The following is a 22,351-nucleotide window of genomic DNA, read 5'->3' as shown; positions in this document are numbered from 1 at the left end:
AGAGGACTTCCAGAACTGCTTCAGAAAGTGGCAAGACTGATGGCATAAGTGTGTTCAAAGTGCGAGGGAATATGTTGAGGGGGATCAATGGCAATGTGTCTTTTATTGTAATAATTTTTTTAAATTGAAACATTCTCAGTATTTTTTATCACACCTTGTACTTCACCTAGATTCTAATTAGCCAGTCCCCTGCATAATAATCTCTTTCAAAAGCTTTTGTACCACACAAGTAGACACCTAGCATTTCGTACCACACAGTCGCCATCTAGCAGTGGGGCCTGCAGTTGTCACTTTATTGGAACAAATTTTGTAGAGATATTGGAGGGTGATAGAAATGTTCGAAGGCACAAGACTGGGAGCTGTGTCAGTGGGGCCGTGTCCTGTACAGTGTTCCATGAGCTCGCTCCTGTGACAGCCTCATCAACAGCCATGGCTGGCCTGGCCGGAACCCGTGTCGGCAGCAGAAGCCTGGAGAGACCCTGCCTGTTTGCTCGCCCTCCAGGTCCCCGGGAGCCGAGGGAATCAGTGCCGGAGCATCTTCCCAGACCACCCAATTCCTGCTCTGAGCGTAGGTCCTCCCAGACACCTCCGTGTGTGGGATCAAAGAATTCTCTCATTTGATGGGAGAGCTTTGCTGTTTATTCAATTTGTGACTTTCCTTGAAATCCGGAGCAATATAGTCTTTTTTTAGTGTGTGTGTCACATCAAATTTCTGAGAGCAGGGTCTGCCTTTGGCTTCAGTAGATGTGTCCTTTTGTATGATAAGAAACTCAGTCATTCATGAAGCACCATGAAGCAGAGAGTTTATGGATGATGAGTCTGGATGAGTGTGTGTCTGTGTGTGTGTGTGCCCGCGTGTGTGTATGTGTGTAATGCGCGCCACCACACATACTCATACAAACACAGCTTTTAAGTCTGTCGTGAGTAAGTACAAGGCTGGCGGTTAAATACTAAAAGTGAAATTTCTAGTCATTCTTCAGGCTCAACTTCTTGTGGAGAGAAAAATACAACCTTGAGAATTGATCTTACCTTGCTTATGGCCCAGGAATGGAAGTGAACTTCACCAGCTCCATGTGCTACCTGGGACCTGTCAGAGAACTTGCCCCATTGACAGAATCCAGCCTGGGGCCCAAGAGGGTCACAGAGGTACCCCTCATGCCTGAGGATCTGAGCCCTCACTCACTTGCTTCCAGCCTCATACCTGGTTATTTTTAAGGGAGCTGAGTGTATTGTTTGGGATACTTATACAGTCAGAGTCAGTTAAAATTTGTTTCATAGTCAAGTTAATAATAATCAATGGGAATGCCATTCGCAGAATATGATCATGTTCCCAAAAGGGAAATAAATAAGTAAAAATGGTGACATTAACCATTTGATAATGGTTAATTATCAAAACAATTAACCATTGATAAAAATGGGAGACCATTATGGAATACCTAAGGGAAAGGCATTCATGTTTTACATCTTGAATAAGGAGTGGGCATGGGGCGTCGTGCTGGGCTAGAGGTCAGGAGGCTGGCATGTTCTCTCACGCTGCCTCTGACACGTTAAGTCACACAGCAACTTTATCGACTATGAATGTGACTCACAGAAATTCAGAGATACATTTTATTTGCTAAATTACTGGTTTATTATAAAAGGCTATAACTCACGAACAGCCAGATGGAAGAGATGCGAAGGGCAGGGTATGGCGAAAGGGCTCGGAGCTTCCATGCCTTGCCAAGACACACTCTCCCCAAATCTCTATGTGTTCACCAACATGGAAACCCTCGAAACCCAAGTCCTTTTGGTTTCTTCAGAGGCTTTTCTATGTAGGTGTGGTTGATTAAATCATTGGTCGTTGGTAATCATTTCAGCCTTCCGCTCTTCTCCCCTACCTAGAGGTCAAGGGATTGGGACTGAAAGTTCCAACCTTCTAATTGCATGGTTGGTTCTCTGGCAACCAGCTCTATCCTTAGGTGACACCTAGGGGCATGCTAAAAGTTGTCTCATTAGCATAACAAAGGACACCTTTCTCACTCTCATCACTTAGGAAGAGACCAGTTTTGGGGGATTCTGTACCATGAAAGTGTCAAAGATCTGTGGGGAGGGAGATTGTTTCCCTCCCCACCTCCCCCCTCCTTTCTTTCTTACAGCTGGGCTGGTAATAAAATTGAAACAAGATTAGATTAGCAGGGGGAAAAAAAACAATTTAACATATGTGCACAGGAGAATCACAATATGATGCTCAGATCATCAAATGAAGCTCAAAGAAATGATCAAACCAGGCAGCTTGTTATACTTTTTAGACAAAGAAACAATAAATTTGTGAGATTGACAGGATGAAGAAAATTACTGCTTATTAGAAAGGAATCTAAGCAAGGTTGGAGCTTGGGTACTAACTTAGTAAAGGCCTTACAAAGTTGGTTTATTAGACTTTTGGACTCCAGATTCTTTTAACTCTTGTGATAAGGTTGTCTGTCAGCCCTCAGGAGTAGGGAGGGCACCTGTCACGTGGGAGATTTATCTCCTGCCTTTATGTGGACAGAATGGTCAGCGTTTTCTTCTTGCATGGACAGTTTCTTAAGTAACTTTAATTCAAAACAATCCATATGCCATCATGGGATATCTTAGGGTGGTTTCCCCTGGGCCCTGACAGACCAAATGTTTATTTCTTATTATAAATCATAGTACTCATAAAGGATATTAGTCCGTTGCTTTATTTATTTGTACAATCATTGTCTGATTTTGATATCAGGGTAATATTAGCTTCATAAAATCGATTGGAAAATATTCTATGCTCATCTGTTTTTTGGAAGAGATTGTGTAGAATTGGTATTGTTTTGTAGAATTCACTAGCGAAACCATTTGGGCCTAGAGATTTCTTTTTGGGGGGAGTTTGAAATTACAAATTCTTTATTTTTCTTCTTTTTTTGCTAGTTACAGGGATATTCAGATTATCTCCTTCACATTGGGTGAGTTGTGGCCATTTGCATTTCTTGAGGAATTGGTCCATTTCATCTAAGATGTCAGATATATGTGTTGAGTTGTTATGGTATTCCCTTATCATCCTTTTGATGTTGGTGGGGTCTGTAGTGATGCCCTGATTAATTCCCAAATTATTGATAATTTGTGTCTTTTTTTTTTGGCGGTCTTACTAGAGGTTTGTCAATTTTACCAATATTTGCAAAGATCCAGCTTTGTAATTTCATCGATTCTTTTTCTATTTTTCTGTTTACAATTTCACTGATTTCTGTTCTTTATAATTTCCTTCCTTTGGAATTATTTTACTCTTCTTTATTTAAATTTTTGAAGTGAAAGGCTAGATTACTGATTTGAGACTCTTCACCTTTTTAATGAATGCATTTAGTGCTATACATTTCTCTCTCAGCATTACTTTACTGTGTCCCACATTTTAATATATTGTATTTTCATTTTCATTCAGCTCAATATACTTTCAGATTTCATTTTTGTCTGTAGATTTTCTTGTAATGTCATTAATGACATATAATTTACATAATACTTTTTTTGTTGTTGTTAAAGATTTTATTGGGGAAGAGGAACAAGACTTTATTGGGGAACAGTGTGTACTTCCAGGACTTTTTCCAAATCAAGTTGTTGTCCTTTCAATCTTAGATGTGGAGGGTGCAGCTCAGCTCTAGGTCCGGTTGCCGTTGTTAGTTGCAGGGGGCACAGCCCACCATCCCCTGCGGGAGTCGAACCAGCAACCTTGTGCTTGAGAGGAGGCACTCCAACCAACTGAGCCACCTGGGAGCTCAGCGGCAGCTCAGCTCAAGGTGCCATGTTCAATCTTAGTTGCAGGGGGCGCAGCCCACAATCCCTTGTGGGAGTAGAGGAATTGACCTGGCAACCTTGTGGATGAGAGCCCACTGGCCCATGTGGGAATCGAACAGGCAGCCTTCGGAGTTAGGAGCACGGAGCTCCACTGCCTGAGCCACCGGGCCGGCCTCTATATAATACATCTGATGCTTGAACATTGTGGGGGTTAAGGGAACCAAACCCCACATAGTAAAATATTCACATATTACTTTTGACTCCCCAACAATTTAACTCCTAATAGCCTAGTGTTTACCAGAAACCCTATTGATAACATAAACAGTTGTTTAACACATATTTTGTGTTACATATATACTGTATTCTTACAATAAAGTAAGCTAGAGAAAAGAAAATGTTATTATAAAAAAATATAAGGAAGAGAAAACACATTCCCAGTGTTTATTGAAAAACATCTGCGTGTAAGTAGACCCATGTAGTTCAAAACCATGTGATTCAAGGGCCAATTGTTTATTGTTCATCCATTGAAAGTATACAGTGTGGTGGGCTGTATCATATTCACAGCTGTGCAACCATTTTTACAATTCAATTTAGATTTTCATCACCCCCAAAAGAAATCCCATATACTTTAGCTTTGACTGTGCGATTTCCCCATCCTACCCTAGCCCTAGGAAGTTCCTACTCTACTTTCTCTCTTTGTATGTTTGCCTGGTCTGGACGTTTCGTATAAATGGAATCACACAATATGTGGTTTTGTGACTGGCTTCTTTCACTTGGCAAAATATTCTCAAGGTTGTAGCATGAATCAGTATGTCATTCCTTCTTATGGCCAAAAAGCGTTCCATCGTTTGGTTTTGCCACATTTTATCCATTCATCGGTTGATGGGCATTCGGGTGGGTTTTACTTTTTAGCTATTATGAATAATGCTGCTGTGAATATTCCTGTACAGGTTGTTGTGTGGAAAAGTTTTCATTTCTTTTGGGTATACACCAAGGAATGAAATTTTTAAGCCAAATGACAAGTCTATGTTCAACTTTTTGAGGAACTGTCAGGCTATTTTCCATTGTGGCTGTACAATTTACATTTTCACCAGCAGTGCATAGGGTTCCTATTTCTCCACATCCTCGTGAACGTTTGTTATGATCTGTCTTCGATTATAGCCATCCCTATGGGTGTGAAGACTCATAGATTATTTAGAAGTGTATTGTTGAGTCTCCAGAGTTAGATATTTTCCTGTTATTGATTTCTACTTTGACTAGTGATTAGGGAATATACTCTGTATGATTTGTTAAGTTTATTGAGGTTTGTTTTTATGGCTCAGGATATGTTCTATCTTGGTATACGTTCTGTAGATTCTTGAAAAGAATGTGTATTCAGCTGTTGTTGTTTGGAGTCTTCTATAGAATTAGATCCTGTTGGTTGATGTTCTAATTACTCTACCAATTATTGACAGAGGGTATTGAAGTCTTTACCTGTTTTGTATATTTGTCTGTTTCTCCTTTTGTTTCTTTTATTTTATTTTTAATTCTGTCAGTTTTTGTTTAATATGTTTTATAGTTCTGTTGTTTGGTGCATACACATTTAGGCTTGCCATGTCTTGGTGTATTAACCCTTTTATCATTATGTAATGTCCCTCCCTGTCTGGTAATTTTCTTTGCTCTGAAGCTTACTTTATTAGAAATTAAGATAGCCACTCCTGCTTTCTTTGGATTATTGCTTTAATGATATAACTTTTTTTATTCATTTATTTTCAACCTGCCTACATCATTGCATTTGAAGTGAGATTTTTGTAGACAACGTATAGTTGGGTCATAGTTTTTAATCCATTCTACTAACAGCTACCTTTTAATTGATCCATTAAGAGCATTTACATTTTATGTAACTATTGATATGTTTGGGTTTAAATCTGCCACTTTATTTTATTCTGTTTTTCCTTTCTTTGTTTTCTTTCCCTGCCTTCCTGTGGATTATTTGAACATTTTTAGAATTCTCTTTTTATTTATCTATAGTGTTTTTGAGGTGTCTCTTTGTATGGCTCCTTCAGTGGTTCTTCTAGGTATCATATTGTGGATACATAATGAATAGCAGTTTACTGGTGCAGTCATTTACCAGTTTGAATGAAATGTGGAAACCTTACCTCCCTTTATGTCTGTTTTTTCTCCTCCATTTATAATAGAGTGGTCGTAAACATTTTCTCTATATACATTGAGAACCACATCACACAATGTTATAATTTTGGCTTCAGTGGTCAAACTTAATTTAGAAAACTCAAGCAGACAAGGAAAATGTATAGAATTTGCCCATATTTTTACTTTCTGTTTTTCTTTCCTGTTTTCTGATGTTCTAAGATTTCATTCTTTTCTATTTTGAGAACTTTTTTGAACTATTTTTTTAGGGCAGGTCTCCTGGCAAAAAATTTTCTTAGCTTTCCTTCAACTGAGAATGCCTTGATTTCCCCTTTGTTCTTGAAGGATGTTTTCACTGGATATAGAATTCTGGATTGGCAGGTGTTTTTTGTTTGTTTGTTTTGTACATGGATAATGTTGTGCCACTTCCTTATAGCCCCCATGGCTTCTGAAGAGAAATCTGCTGTCATTCTGTTTTCTCTCCTATAGGTAAGATACGGTGTCCTTTCTCTTTGTCTGCTACCAAGATGTGTGTGTGTGTGTGTGTGTGTGTGTGTGTGTGTGTGTGTTTAGAAGTTTGAGTATGGTATGTCTTGATGTGGATTTCGTTGGGTTAATCCTGTTTGAGGCTCACTCATCTTGATTCTATAGGTTTATATCTTTTGACAAATTTGGGAAGGTTTTCGCAGTTATTTCTGTGAGTACTTTTCCAACCTCACCCTCTTTCTTTTCTTTTTCTGAGACTCTAATGACATGAATGTTAGATATTTTGCTATAGTTCCACAGGTCCTTTAGGCTCTGTTATAAGTCTATTTTCTTTCTGTTTAGATTGGGTAATTTCTATCATTCTATCTTTCAGTTTATTAATTCTTTCCTGTCCATTCCATTCTGGTGTTGGGCCTACGCAATTGAATTTTTCAGTGATAAAATTTCCGTAGAGTTCTTCTTTATAGCTTATGTTTTCTTGCTGATGTTTTATATTTCTTTGCTCATATTTTCTATTTTTTATTTGCTTCAAGTATGTGAGTAATTGCTTGTGAAACATTTTGATCATGATTGTATTAAAATTTTTGTCAGATAAATCTAACACATTTGTCATTGTGATATTGTTGTCTACTGTCTTTTTCCATTAAGTTTGACATCTTGACATAATGAGTTCCTAGCATGATGAATGATTTTCTTTTAGAACATGGACATTTTGGGCATTATGTTATGAGACTCTGGGTCTTTTTATATGTTCTGTTTTAGATGACTTCTTATGACACCACTCTGGCAGTAGCGGGGGAGGGAGGTGCCATATTAGTATTGCCAGTTGGGGGTAGATTTCATTGACCACCTGAGGAGGATGCTACTCATTATTACTGGGGGATGGGAGTTCTGGTCTCCGCTGACGCCTCCTTGTCTCAGAGCTGGTAAGAGTGCCTCTTTGCTGATCCCTTGGTGGCCTACACTGACACCATAGGGGAGTGGTGGCTTTCTTACCACTGGGGGGAAGTGAAAGTCCTGACTCTTCACAAGGCCTCCTCTGACCCATGATAATGTGGAGGGTATAGGTGCCTCGTGATTGCAGGGTGGTAGGAGTCCAGGTGCCATGGCACCATGGGGGAGAGAAGGTGCTCTTTACTGCCCAGCAATGAAGAAAGTCCCACCTCCCTACTTTTTCTTTTCTGACACTACCCCAATAGGAGGCGGAGGTTTTCCTTCTGGTCCAATGAGGGTAGAATCTAGACTCCCCAACTCAGACTTTGCTGGGGCCACAGTTTCTTCTGTGGTGTTTGGCTGGAGTAGCACCATTATTATTTTAAAATTTTCTGTCTTGCTAGGCTGCCTCTTGCCTGGTCCTTTGTATAGATAGAGCAGGCTTCTGTTGGGGGCATTTGCTGTCTGCATCCATTGTCATTTCCAGGTTGGCTGGCTCCTTCAGCTCCAAGTCTGGGGTAGTAGAGGCAAAAGGAAAACCCAGAAAACTCACTACTATGTTTTTGTAGATCTCACTCTCCCTCGCTGGTCTTCCTTCTTCCTTCTTCCTTCTTCTCTTTCAGAGACTCCTTATGTTTGTTTTATACATAATTTCCAGGCTTTTAAAAGTTTACTTTACTTAGTAGGAGAAATAGAGAAAATACATGCTCCATCTACCCAGAAGTAGAAGTTGGTTCTTTTTCTAATCTTTATTTTCTTATCTTTTTTTGCACAAACTTTAAAAAGGTGAATTCAAGCATACCTACCTTTTATCTTAATATCCTTTACTTTTTGGTCACTGATTATATCACTTCTTTGTAACTGAGAGGATTATAGCGTAGGATTTCCTTCTGTTTTTATCAACTTATTTTATTTTTAAATGCTAAAAACTCTTTGACCTATGTAGAATTTTCCACAGCTGTAGAATTAAAAAATAAGTGTGTGTGTATTGTTATGTTTCTTTATCTACCTCAACCAATTCCACTGATTAAATTACTTCTCTCTCTCTCTCCTTTTTTTCTCCCATTTTTGTGCAGCTTCTTTACCTGATATTCTTGTACCACCGTATGCCATTGCCTGGTTTTGCCAGTTCTTCACTGTTCATCACTGTGGTCCATCATGGCTTAATAAAAACTTATGTGACAACATTTTTGGCAGTGCTGTAGGGCAAGTCTGACATTACAACTTTTAACAAGAGATAGCTCTCCTATAATGTTCTATAGAAACTGTCCGCCCTTTGTTCTAGCTACAGCTTACTATCCGTTTGTTAAGCTCAATGATATTTTTCAAGGAGATTCTGATTGGCGTTTACAATCTTGATTTTCTCCCCTGAAATCTCCCTCCCTATTGTACTCCATCTCAGCAAATCACCCTACTCTACACCCAGTTGTTTGAGCTAGAAACCTTGGATTCATCTTTGATTCATTTTTTTATTCATTCTGTCTTGCTAGGCTGCCTCTTTCCTGATCTTTGTATGGACAGAGCAGGCTTTTGCTGGGGCTTTGTTGTCTGTATCCATTGTTATTCCAGGTTGCTGGCTCTTTTAGCTCCAAGTTTGGGATATTAGAGGCAAAAAGAAAACCCAGGTAATTCATTACTGTGTTGTTTTTCAGATCTCAACCTCCCTAGCTGGGATCTATCTCACTGAGAGGACACTCACAGAATACTTCTGGCCATTTGACGTGGGGATTTTTCTACACCAAGCAATTCTCCACTGCTCTGTGGACACCAACTGGGTTTCCTACAGTTCAGTTCTGTTTTGACATCATCTACTTGGAGTTAGCGTCAGAGCCCACTGGTTAAGGGCTGAGTCTCCCAAGACCGCCCCCATGGCAGATTCCAGTTGTTGGAGTCCCAGGCTGCCACCTCTGCTTCTTACTGGCCAGCTGTACATCAGGGTTCTCAGGATGCCCAACTCAGGTTCGATAATTTGCTAGAACAGCTGTGTAATTTTCTGTCTTGTATTACAAATACCATCTCGGGTTATCTTCCATGCCAAATATAAGCTCACTGAAGACATGGTCCATTTGTGATCTGATTGTGGGTCCCTTAGAGCCATGTACAGGGAACATACTTAACCAGTATCTGAGGTTGGGTTTAACTCTCTTCCTTCACAAAGTTGTACCTGGACAGACTAAACTCATTATGCTTTTCTTTTTCTTTGCAAGTGGTCAAGTCATTTGGAAAAATAAAATACAGCTTAAGTTCTGCTTTGGAATAATGCCTACAGGTTTTTAATGTTTCAGTTATGTTTTCATTTTTTTCAATTCCTTTATTATTGCAAGTGCCTTGCAGATTCATAAGTGGAGCATTTTTAAAACCTCTGTATTTGTAGTCCCACTGTTTTCGGTCGGGTAAATGTTAAATGCGTAGAACTAAATGTTGTGAGAAATCTATATTCACAAGTTAGTATTATTGATGTAGATCAGTTAATTGTGCTTTATTTATTGAACTGTACTCTGCTCGCTTTACGTATTATTTATTTGCTTCTTTATTATTTATTTACCCAATTTTAATTCTACTTATTTTTAGAATTAAATTCTGTTACTCAGTCTTTGTCCACTAAAGGTATCGGCAGTGGTAGCAGCTTGTTGATGTATCTGATCACAGTGGTATTTCTCTGTTTCTGTCTATTGTTACAATTCTATCTTTAAAATATATATATTTGCTTGCCTAAAACCAGCATTTTAGGCCAAATGAACTTATTTATTTCTTTTAATACTTAAAAAAAGTGTAATGTATTCCATAAATATTTACTTTTGTTCCCCAGCCAAATGGGCTCGACTTAGTTTAGACCTCTTTCTATGGTAAATCCAGTGTTTCCCAGAGTTGCTTTGAGAGTGAACAGCTTGGAAGCTAGTGCTGGGTCAGGCATGCTCAGTGGCTGCCAGCAGTAACTTCATTCCCTACCAAACACAGGCTTGAAATAGTTGTGGATCTAAGAAATGTAATTGTTTTCTCTTTAAGCTCATAGGGAGCATCATTTGAAAGTTTGTCTTTGTCTTCACCTAGAGATAGCGCTCTGTCTCCTGAGGGCTTTGTCCCTACTCCTCGCCACTAATGTTTCCTGGTCCCTCACTACTTGTTAATTAGAACTGTTACTTTATTTTATTTTTTGTTTGAGACTCATTTTGCATGTTTTTTGTTGGCTCTTGTGGTAGTTTCCCTGATTCAGATTTTTACATTGTTGCTCTTACGTGGATCCTGCTATCTGGAAGCTTCCTGTGTTGTTTCTCACTTTGCTTTCTTCCCAGAATTTGACAGAGATTATTTTAAGTAAAACAAGAAAAATGTAGTGAATTAATTGAATTGTGCTTTGCTATGCAATAGATCTTTAGATTTTTAAGCTCAGTTCATTTCAACACGTATGCAGAGAGAAACTAAAATAGATTGTATTCAGGAGAGGAATGTCTTAACTACGCATTTTGTACAAGAGACCGCATTTTGTACAAGAGACCTCTAATCCTGTTCCCCTTCCCACAAAGTGAATTGTGATTGCAATTTAAATAAAATCAATTTAAAGTGTCCATTCTCAACAGACTTTTATGTGCTAGTAGTCAAAAGTGAATAATACAAGTACAGTGCTCTAAACACTATAAATAGAAGGTAGCGGGAAATAACAAAAACAAATTAAATCAGGGGTAGGTGAGCCACAGCCTTGGGGACAAATATGGCCCCAGCCTGGTTCTGCATGGCCTGTGGGTAGAGAATGGTTTGTAAAACATTTGTAAATGGTTAAGCAAAGTCTAAAAGAAAAGTGATATTCTGTGACACATGAAATTATATTCTAGTTTCTGTGCCCATAAATAGTTTCATTAGAATGCGGCCATGCTCATTCATTGAGGTGTTAACCTCTGGCAACTCTTGTATAACCACAGTGAAGCGTGGCCTGCAAGTTGAACATATTTACTATGTGGCCCTTTACAGAAAAAAGCTGATCCCCAGACTAAACCATGGGTAGTACCTGGAGTAGCTCATGGTCAGCCTTGTAAAAATCATCAAAAACTTCATTTGATTCCCCCCCCCCCCCGATAACTGATGTATTTCTCGATAATAGTAGGCAGGATAATGACTCTAGGAAGGCAAATTTTGTCTATTCAAGTTCATTTCCTTCTCAAGAAGTACTTGGGTTGGTTGGAGAGAGCCATAGAGGCATATGCATTTGTAAATGTTGACTTACTGGTTTTATTCTGCGAACAATGACATTTAAGAAGCCTTTTGGTTTTGTTTTATTTTGACGAATTAGTTTGCTGACAAGTGTGATGTTCGTCCTTCATAAAAGCATAGATACTTACGCACAAAACCTTTTATGCCAGCGGAGAATATGTTATAAAGTTCAGTGTCTCTGCTTATGTTCACTAAAAAGCACTGATCTCAGATCTCTTGTGACCGCCCTTCATTCAGTCCCTTCTCATCCGTGGAGGAATAGGGCAGTTTCAAACTGCTGTGCAATTTCTAACAAGGGTCATTCAGACCAATTGGAAATGGTCTAAAAGAAAGGAGAGCGGCCTTTTCAAAATACTTGTAAACACATGATTTCTTAAACAAATGTCCTTGGTTTGTTGCCGTTCTTTTCTGCTATTTGCCACGACCTTCCCTTCCTCCTGTTTTTCCCTTCCTCACTTCTTCCACGTATCTTTCAGCCATGTGTCCTAGTGGCCATTCTGTCTGCGTCCTGCATTTATGCTGCTGCATTTCACTCGCTTCCTCTTGGTCATGTCCTGCTCACCTGGGCTCCTGGTCAGGGTCAGTCCTGATGCCAGAGCATGGCAGGTGTTGGTCTCTGTGATGCATGAAAGCAGCCTCTGTTTCTTTCTTTCTCCCATCACCCTGATTTCCCACCCTCCATTCTTAGGAATAAGGATCTGCTTTCGACACAGCAAGAGATGGCACCCCCACATGAGAGCATGGGGTACCAGAGGCTGGGTGGCAATAAAAGGGGAAAAAAAGACAAAAAGATAAGGTAGGAGGCACCAGAAACAGGCCTCCCCTACTTTTCAATTTGCCTGCAAATGATCCTGTTCCTGGCTTCTGTGCATTTCTTTAAAACTGTTTTCTCCTGCTTTTTCATGTAGAAGACAGGAAGAAAACCAAAGTTTGGGGGTGTTTGTGATGTTGTAGGTGCAGTGGTTCGTGCTCGGCAGCCCATACATAGCTCAGTTATTGTCATAGTTCTTTATGTGATGAGTGCATTTGACCCCAGTTTACAGATGAGCAAGTCGGTCCTTAGCCTGTTAGTAACTCATCCACAGCCACAGATGAGGCAGGCTGGCTCCAAAGTTAGTTAGGGCCAGTCATCAGATGGTAGCTGATAAGGCCCCCAGCATGCAGATTGGGCCTTCATTCCTGCATTCCTGAAAGGAGCTGATTGCACATGAACCCTAGGGGTCCAAAGAAGGCTGTTATTGGCATGCCCTTATCATACATGGAAAGTTGCTTGCAGAAGCAAGGGTCAGATGAGGAGAGGTTACAAAGATGTGATTTTTCAGTGGACTTCTTTTAACTTCTCTGTTTAACAGAGAGGTCAACAGGCCCGAGGTCATGAATAAAGACCTGCTGAACCAGTTGAATACACATAGTCCCCAACAATTATTGGCATCTGCTACAACATGACAGATAAAAAAAAAAATCCAAGCTGGAGGGGTGATTTGAATACCCAACATAAATATGAACATTTAATTATTTAGAAATTAGTTCTTTAAATCTCTTCCAATTATTATGATGGCATTGTGTTTTGGGGTTCACAGACTATTTTATGTGGTTTGGAGGCTTCTAAGGATTTACTTATGTATGAAAACGCTGTGGTTTTAAGTTGCTAAGGACCTATTCTGTTCTTATCGTCCTTTAACTCAGATAATTTCCATATGCTGCTTTAGTTCTAAAATGTATGACGTGCTGTTGCGTTGCAGGTAAGAGCTGTTGTCACTTAAGTCTTGTCAAGTGACGCTGTGTGTGAAGGTCCTTGCCATGTTGCCCCACGTGCTGGTGCAACCATATTTCTGTCCTCTTTTCCTGCTACAGGCCACCCCCTAATGTGGTCTCTGCATTAAAGCCACACTGAGCCCCACCACGAGTTAGGAGATAGGTATCTTCCTCCATTTCTTCACTTCCTGATATCTTCCTGTATTTTTTCACTTCCTAAGAGACTCTTCATGCCGTCTCTGTGAGTTCAGTGCCTGTCTGTACTTTATCCTTGCCAGATGCTGCCTCCTCCACAGATGTGCTCAGCAGATTTCCTCCTGCTCTGTTCCCATAGCCCTTGATTGGGGCTTTATCTCCTGGTACCTTGTGTTGGAGTAAGTCCTAAACATACCTGTCCCTTTGCCTTCATTGGAAGCTGTGAGACTGGACGTCACGGCGAGTTTACGTGCTTCATATAGCAGTTAACTGAAGTATCTTTGATCAGTTGATTTGGTTGCCTCTGAAGGAGCAGCCATCTGAAAAATTAAACATATTCAACATTCCAAGAAAAAGAATCTGAAATCAGACATACTTAAATAAGTCACAAACTCTTCTCAATACCAGACGTGACAGCAGTAATCCAAAAACTGGCATGTGATCTGGCCACCTTGGCAAGACTGTATCTTTTTGAGCCTCCATTTTCAGTGAAATTAAAAAAGTGTGTGTATGAAAATATCTGCCTTGGTTAGCCCTTAGGGTTTTTATGAGGATGATATGAGCTATTGCATCTGAAAATGTGTTGGGAATCACCATATTGCTTCAAGTATAAAATTGCATTCTTATTTGAGAAAACGTGATTGGATTTAGAAAAAAATCTGTACTGTATGCATATTGTGTACCTTAGCAATCTGCTTCTGATTCAAATTTAAGTTTGTGCCTGAATGTACTTTGTGAATAGTTTTAAGGAGATCATCAGACTTTAACTTCAAAGACTGTAAAGCCAATCTATAGCCAGTCATGCTGACCTGGGAGATTTTGAAATAGGACCAATTGGTCCTGTCAAACAGAACCAGTTTGTCTTCTCCGTAATTCCTGCATAACGCGAGTTTTGCATGTTTATTTTTTCCTGAACAGGCTTCCATCTCTATCACAAATTGCCCACAATAGTGCCTGAGAGCTGCCTTCTTATAATGGTTGGACTTCTACTAGGTGGGATTATTTTTGGAGTCGATGAAAAGTCCCCCCCTGCAATGAAGACAGATGTGTTTTTTTTATATCTCCTCCCACCCATTGTACTTGATGCGGGCTATTTCATGCCCACGCGCCCATTCTTTGAGAACATCGGTACCATTTTCTGGTATGCTGTGGTCGGGACACTTTGGAATTCCATTGGCATTGGGGTGTCCCTGTTTGGAATCTGCCAGATTGAAGCCTTTGGCCTGAGTGATATCACTTTGCTCCAGAATCTGCTCTTCGGCAGCCTAATCTCGGCTGTGGACCCCGTGGCTGTGCTGGCTGTCTTTGAGAACATTCACGTCAACGAGCAACTCTACATCCTGGTCTTTGGAGAGTCCCTGCTGAACGATGCAGTGACAGTGGTGAGTAACTTGTTGACAGTAAGTCACTCCAACAAGTGGGGGCCGCCCACCAACCTGCACCGGCATTCTCTCAGAGACAGCTCTGTGCGTAGAGGGCCTCTCACTGGATTTAACGCTGTGTTGTTGCTATCTTCAAATTCTAAGTGAATTTTTTACGTATTGTGTAATATCGATTTATTATTATACAGTGGGCCCTCATTTGCATGTTTCACTGGGTCCTGCGAACTGTGTCACTGGCCCTGCTTGCAAGGCTCTGCTATTGCCAGAGGAGCATAACAGTGATTGTGACTCGAGTATCTCTGAGATTTCTCATTTTAGCATTTTCAAAAGTGATGGGTTTTGATCAGAATTTAAAGGACTTCAGTTCCCAGAATTCTTTGCGGAGTAATGCTATCAGTATATAATGTGTATAATACAAGTGAAAAGATAATGAAAGTGCCAGTCTCTCTCTGGGGATGCTTTATTTCTTATTTCATTATTGTAGGCAAATTTTTCATCACACAGCTCACTTTCTGTTACTACTCAGCCAGCATTTTTCTAGTCCTCACCGTTTTCCCATAAGTGGGTATTTATTCAGAACATGCAAATTATTTTGAATTCTTATTAACTGACACGTAATTAGAGGCAGAGGCTATTATGATCTTAATGTTATCAGAATTTACCTCCACCCCACCTTCTGAGCTCAGGCAAGGTGTGGAGAGAAAGGATGCTTGCCTTGCAAGCAAAGAGCTCCCCCACCAGTGAAACACTCGGGTGACCCTTCATTCATTAAGCAGTCAGGGAGCATTGGTGACGCTGTTTCATGGTAGTCATGATTTTGTAGTAGTAATGGTGATGGCGGTGATAGCCATTAACCTCTTGTGAATGCTTAGTTTGTGCTCGGGTCTTCATGACAACCTATAAAATAGGTATTCTTCCCATTTTGCAAAGAAGAAAATTGAGTGAAATAAGAAAATCATCCGTAATGTCTGTGGATATCATTATGTAGAAAATAATGTGTTGATAAGGAAATCCCATTTTTCAGAGTAGCTGCTAAGACAGCTATTTTAAGAAGGCTGAATTAATTCAAGTAACAAAATCTACCTTATTTATTCCATTATTCATTAACAGTGATTAGTCATTAACTCACCCATCTAAGAGTTATTTCATAACTCTTAATTTCTGAAGGCATCAAGTTTTATATTGTGACTTATGTCTGGCATATACATTTTACTCTTGTTGAGGGAGATTGTGGAAATTTCAATGTGGAGTTCTTCGATCTATTTAGTATCAAGGAAACTTTACAAAGAAATCGTAACACCGTGCTGCTTTCCTTCTAGAACAGTATACCAGTCATATCAGTTTCAGAATGCTACTCCAGGCCTTTACATTGCTTTCTCTTTTCTTGTAAGATTTCTCATTCAGACATCTCAGTGGTCCATTCTTTGAGTTTGTCAAGAATCATGTCTCAGGAAACCATCTGGCTAAATTAGTTTTTAAAGTGTGCAAAGGCCTCAGGCTTTCCAGAGGCTGGTCTTGTGCTTCCTGTCAAGAGGCACAAAGCCATTGAATGTGATTTTATGGCCAGAAAAGGAAGGGCTAACCCAGAGAGGGCCTTGGGCCAATCTGAGGGCCTGCTATTCTGATACAGTAAGGAGGGCAAGGGCAGAGGAAGGGCATGGCTGCTCTTAGGTATGGAAGCCCTTGTTACAAGACCAAAGTCTGTGAGTCAGAATGACTGTTACGTTTTCACGTGAAAGAGCCTTCCTGGTAGATTATATACACTGGGCTGGGCTGAAAACCCATGGACGCTTAAAGCCAGACCCACAAAATAACGGGACATGCCAAGTAGTTTGCCTTCCTAATGCTGAGGTATAAACCACCAGAAGTTTCTTTAACTGAATTGGCTGAATAGTGGACTGAACTGACCAGGAATAATTTAAAAAATGGTATAAAAAATTATAATTTTGCCCCCTATTCAGGTACCCTTGAAAGTATAGAGGTGGAGATGTTTTACGGAATATTTTTGTACTCATTCACCTAGTCTTATCTCTAGCAGAGTTATATGGACCACACTGCATATAGTAAGAATAATGAGTCACTACATATGAATTGCAACCAGAATGGTAGAGATTAACAGAGAGAATCAATGTTAAAAATGTGGTCTGGAGGGTGAGTGCAAATAACTTTTTCCCCAAATCATGATAAATTCAATATTGAGCTATAAGAGTTGAAGGGTAGAAAACCTATCACAAAATGTCTCAAAACAAAGAGAAATTTATAACGTATGAATTGCAGGCAAACTCTTTGTGTTATTGTCTAAGGCCGCAGTAGATTGCAATTAACTGGAGAAATGACCGTTGAAAATAAAAGTGAGCTTTTTAAATAGGATTTTTGTGCTTTCCTTTATAATGAGTATTTTAGGAAAACTTTAAAAAAATTTCCCTTGTTAGGCAAAGACTGTTTAGGTTCTCAGTTATCTGAGAAGTCCTGTGTTTTCCATGGTATGTAATCAAATGACTTAACATTCACATGGTAACTTCTAACATCATTTCTAGAACATGTTAACGCAACCATTGAATATTCTAAGGCAATTTCCAAGAACACTTAAATAGTTTCCCCAATCTACTGTAACTAGGATTGGTTAAGGAGCGCTGGCTCTGTGGAAAGGGGCCAGGGATATGCCCTAAGAGCCTGATCATTATGTCTATGCAGTGAAATTTTACTTAAGGAAGCTGGACCATTTGTTAATTAATTTTGCTCTTGCAAATAGCAGAATAGATTTAAAATCCCATACCCCAAAGTGATTATTCTTTATGTTTCACGTCAGAGAAAGTGACCTGTAAACTCTTTCTCTGGAACAGAGCTATTCTGATAAAGAACGCGGTATTGTTCGCATCCTTGGGTTACATGATTTCACTGGTTTCATTGTGCATTTTCTTATTTATTTATTGGTTTATTTATTGATTTATTTCAGGTGTACAAAACAATGTAATATTTATCATTTATGTTCCTCACACAGTGATAACTCCCCTCCCCCATCTACCAGCCCTCTGACATCACACACAGCCATTACATTTCCACCATCTCTATTCCTAATATTGTGCATTTTCAATCAAAGTTCAAAATAAATCATTTCTGATTTTAATATATGTAAGTGTATTAAAAGTAACAATAATGAGTAGAAAGAGTTGAAAGGACTCAGCTGTCAAATTAGCCCATCGCAGAATTTAGCACACAAGCAGTATCCCTGACATTTCAGTCTTCTAAAAATACAGCTGTCAAGTGGAGGCCAATTTTGCACAGACCGACTGGAGACATAATTGCAGCCCACATACATAATAGATATACATACACAGATATAAATTACGACTCCAAAAGCCCTTTTCTATATAGATCCCCTTGCGGTAAAATTAAAGGATTTAACTGGAATGAAGTAACTGGGTTATGGCCAGTTGTAACTAAAAGAATTTTATCGTGTGTTGATCACTAGGTATCAAGTTCAGTGTAAAACAGGTGGGAGGTTATGGAAAGCTTTGGGGTTGTCAAGGTAACGTCTTGACCTAAGCTATGTCCTCGTAGCAGTGCCCTGGCATCGGAGGCTGAAGAATGATCAAACTGGAACTTCTGACCAGTAAACCGAGTGTAAAGTGCCTGCTGGGCCTCAGCATTGCTCTCTGCAAAACCGACCGGGATATGAGAAACAGACTGTACCTGTGATACACTTGGTTCATTGAGTTGCCAGGAAGATGGCTCTGGAAAGATGATGGCAGTGTGCCAGTTGTTGCTTAGGAATGAGTATCTGAGTGTCCTTTGGGGGCCTCATCAGTGGGCTGGATGGGGTGGGAGTGGGGAGATGAGAGAGAGGAAGAGGAGACATGAGTTCTGTGCACAAAGAATTTCTAATTTGGGGGGAAGTGAGGTAGGTGTTCAAGAGGCAGCACCTACAGCACAAGATGGCATATCGCCAAACGCCAAATGGTTTGGGGGGCCATCTGTGTTGCAGGAGGCAAAGGAAAGGACATTTTGCAAGGGCAGTAGGAGTCCAGGCAGGCTCTTGAGAGGAAGAGCAGCCTCAGCTGGGCCCTGGGCAACAAAATCTCCCTGGATTTAGGAGCTGGGTTTCTACCAGGAGAAACCACAGGAAGGAAACCAGAGGCAGCGATGAATAAACATGGTCCGTTCTGTGGAGCCAGTGATGAGACCCTCTTCCAGACGGAAGGGTGTTGGAAAGCAGTTTAAAAAAGAAAGTGTGCCAGGTGTGTTGAGGCTTCCTGAAGACAGGCAGTCGAACATTTTAAACTTGAGAGTGGAAAATGCAATAGCAGTATTTAAAGGAAGTGAGTCTATCGTAGCTGGAAGGGACATGAGGGCAAAGGAGAGATGTGATTTGCTGGTGCAGGCTGGAGGTAGATAGGTGACAGAACTGCAGTGCCCGAGAGGCTGGGGGAACTTGTCTATGCAGCAATGGCCGGCCTGGAAATCTGTCTCTCTCCTCAGGCAGCAGGTGACTGTCACCTCTTGGCCTTGGCTGCTTGGAGGCAAGGGGTGTATACAGTACATGTCTGATCCTCTCTCAGGAAGCAGTTGTGGCGTGTTAATGCTGGTGAAATCCGTATGATGTATGCACGAGGCTGGTGGCTGAAAGTTGGAAGCGGCTACTGCTTGAAGCCAATTTCTTTTCTGGCAAATGATGACACCTTCAGGCTATTTAAGTCCTCAGGCAAGTGAGTTGCTTTTTCCTTCGTTTCCTCAAGTCATTTCTTGGTGGTACGATACCCAAGGCTCAGGTGTGTCACACCAACCCTGGGGAGAGAGGAAAAGCCCACTGCTTTCTAAGTAATAATCCACTGTTTTTTTCCTGTTTGTTTGTTTTTTTCAACACCAATGACGTTTATTGTTATCGACTAGGCAACATGGAAAAAGTAAATTATAATAAGGTATGACCCTTGACACAAGAGTTTATGATCCAATAGAAAAGAGGAAAAAATGCACAAAACCTGCCATGTGGTAGCTCTAAAGGACCATTGGTGAGGTAGGAAAGAGTGAAATGGCTTTTTGCCAGGACACACTGGTTAGCAGGGAGCTTCTCACTCTCCCATGTCACTCTCCCATGACTGAACCTTGAGAGACTTACCTAGAAGGTCAGGAGCCCTGGGTTCTGGTATCACCTCTGACATTTTGTGGGACAAATGGGTTCAATTTTGAGTTTGTCCCAACCCAAACAAGGGCATAGCACAGTCTATACTATGAAAGGCCTGTGTCCCCAATGTCCTACCAGGCAGCTTTCCTGGAGATCCCCGGCTGTACATATGACGATGAAATGAAGCAGGGCACCTACCTGACCTGTATTTTACTTGCTGGCTTGGGGGGCAAAGCGGTAGAGTGTAAGCCATCCCATCACGTCCCAGTTGGCTCCCTGGTCCTCAGAAACATGTATGAAAGCATACTGCCCAGCAGATGTGAAGTGCCTAGCGCTTTTGAAGCCTTAATTAAACTAAGACTATGTAAAGACCATGTAGGTTTTTCAGTAACCCAGTAACATTGTAGTCTTATCACTTTAGAGGCACAAAATATGTATGAACTTATAACACACACACGTTGCTGCCTCTGCTTTGAGAAAATTCCTTTGTGTCTCATGTTACACCAGCTATGTGTCTGTGTGGGCAGGGCAAGGAGGAGGGGTTAGGAGTGAGGACCTCAGTGACCCGGAGCTCTTCAGAGGGCGCCTGTACTGATGGGCAGGTCCTTCCATGGGGTGACCCCACAATAGGGCCTGCAAAGGTAACTAAACTCACAGCAGCACTGACGAGCCTTAGTACTACAAGCAGGACGTGTTGGATGGCAACCAGGTATTTTTTAAATAATCTTCTACATCAGGGGTGTCCAAACTTTTTTCAACGTTTTTCACCAAGGGCCATATGCGGTAAAATACACAAACAGCCGGGCCACTCACTCGAGGTGAAGTACGTATTGCCTCACCTGGTTTATTTAAGTAAACTAAATATATTTTTGGAATTTGCTGCGGGCCAGTAAAAAAATGGATTGTGGGCCACAATTGGCCCGCGGGCTGCAGTTTGGACACCCCTGTTCTAGATGGTACCTAAAAAATGTTTTTGGAGTAAGTTGTATAATAATTTTGAAGTTTCCTTTCCCTCACTTGAGCAATAGTTTTCCTGACCACACACTTTTATCAAAGATTTTTGTGTTTAAAGCTATCAAATATAATATTAAAATTGCCACTGACCATCCACTTTGGTACACAGAAGACATGTCCTTTTGAGAAGGTTGGGTAGATTGTTCTGTGGCCACAGGGATCCTGGGGAATTTGGAAGGGGTCTTGACACCGTGTTCTCTCTCTCCCCCAGGTCCTGTACAACTTGTTCAAGTCTTTCTGCCAGATGAAAACCATTGAGACTATTGACGTGTTTGCTGGGATCGCCAACTTCTTTGTTGTGGGCCTTGGTGGTGTTTTGATTGGCATCTTTCTGGGATTTATAGCGGCATTTACTACTCGGTTCACGCATAACATCCGGGTGATCGAGCCCCTGTTTGTCTTCCTGTACAGTTACTTGTCATATATCACAGCTGAAATGTTTCACCTCTCAGGTATCATGGCGTAAGTATTTAATTCTTTGTGAAAAGCCCTTACTGATGACATTTCATTGAATTCATGTATTCTAAGCTGTTAATGTTAAATAAGTTATATGAAAGAGTAGGTTTTCTTAAATTCTTCTAAGAACAATTGAAATAGATTTTTCTTACTCTTCGTTTCAAAGAAATAAAAGTGCGTATCGACCAAATTTTTACCAAATTTTTGCTAATATGAAAAACTACTTAAAAAGTTATCTCTTAGGTCTCATATAAAACATGACAACACACTGTTGGGGTTGATTGCCAGACACCACGAATTTTCTGAGTCTGATGTCCATTTAGTGTAGTCCATGTGGGGGGCTGTAAATTTCTTCCAACAAGGTCACATAACCCAAACTGTATTTGGAATTCTGGAATTGCTTATGTATATTCATTTGAATAATCTGAGTAGTAGAAAACCTTCATTCTGTGTGATTGACTTAATTTGAAATAGTAGTGTAATGTCATTCATAGCAACATTCAATGAATAAGGTACGTAGTCATGTCATTTTGGTTTAGCTTTTAAAATAAAGAGGCATGATTATAAACCAGGAAATGTATAAAGCAGGAAATTATTTCTTTATTAACATTAGTGGATCATTCACTAAGTGATTCAAAGTTTCACAAGTGGTAATGTTTGGGTCTAATGTTAGACATTGGAGGGTCACTTTGAAGGAAGCTGCTTACTGGGTGTGAATGTTTTGGTAGCACCCCAAAACATGCCTGTTATTGTATTGTCACACTCTGGATAGGGTCAGTGAGCAATACTTAATAATGGAATGCCTTTAAAAGGTTTTATTTTGACAAATATTTACTTAAAGTTTAACATATGCTAGTCTCTATGCTAGGTAGGGCCTGTTATACATATTTAGAGTTTTGCT

At 40.3% G+C, this 22,351-nt stretch overlaps 1 protein-coding gene across 1 annotated transcript in view; it reads left to right on the top strand.

Moving 5' to 3' along the window:
• The window catches only part of SLC9A2 (solute carrier family 9 member A2), an 81,225-nt gene that overhangs the window by 13,099 nt on the left and 45,775 nt on the right, over positions 1–22,351 (top strand). Inside the window, exons 2-3 of the mRNA XM_081069710.1 lie at positions 14,395–14,858; positions 21,206–21,456. Coding sequence (XP_080925836.1) covers positions 14,395–14,858; positions 21,206–21,456 — 715 coding nt within the window. The remainder of the gene's footprint in view (positions 1–14,394; positions 14,859–21,205; positions 21,457–22,351) is intronic.

This window comes from Rhinolophus hipposideros (assembly GCF_964194185.1).
Source record: "Rhinolophus hipposideros genome assembly, chromosome: 12".
Classification (NCBI taxonomy): domain Eukaryota; kingdom Metazoa; phylum Chordata; class Mammalia; order Chiroptera; family Rhinolophidae; genus Rhinolophus; species Rhinolophus hipposideros.
Note: the sequence above shows the minus strand (reverse complement) of the source record. Positions and strands in the feature narration are given on the sequence as shown.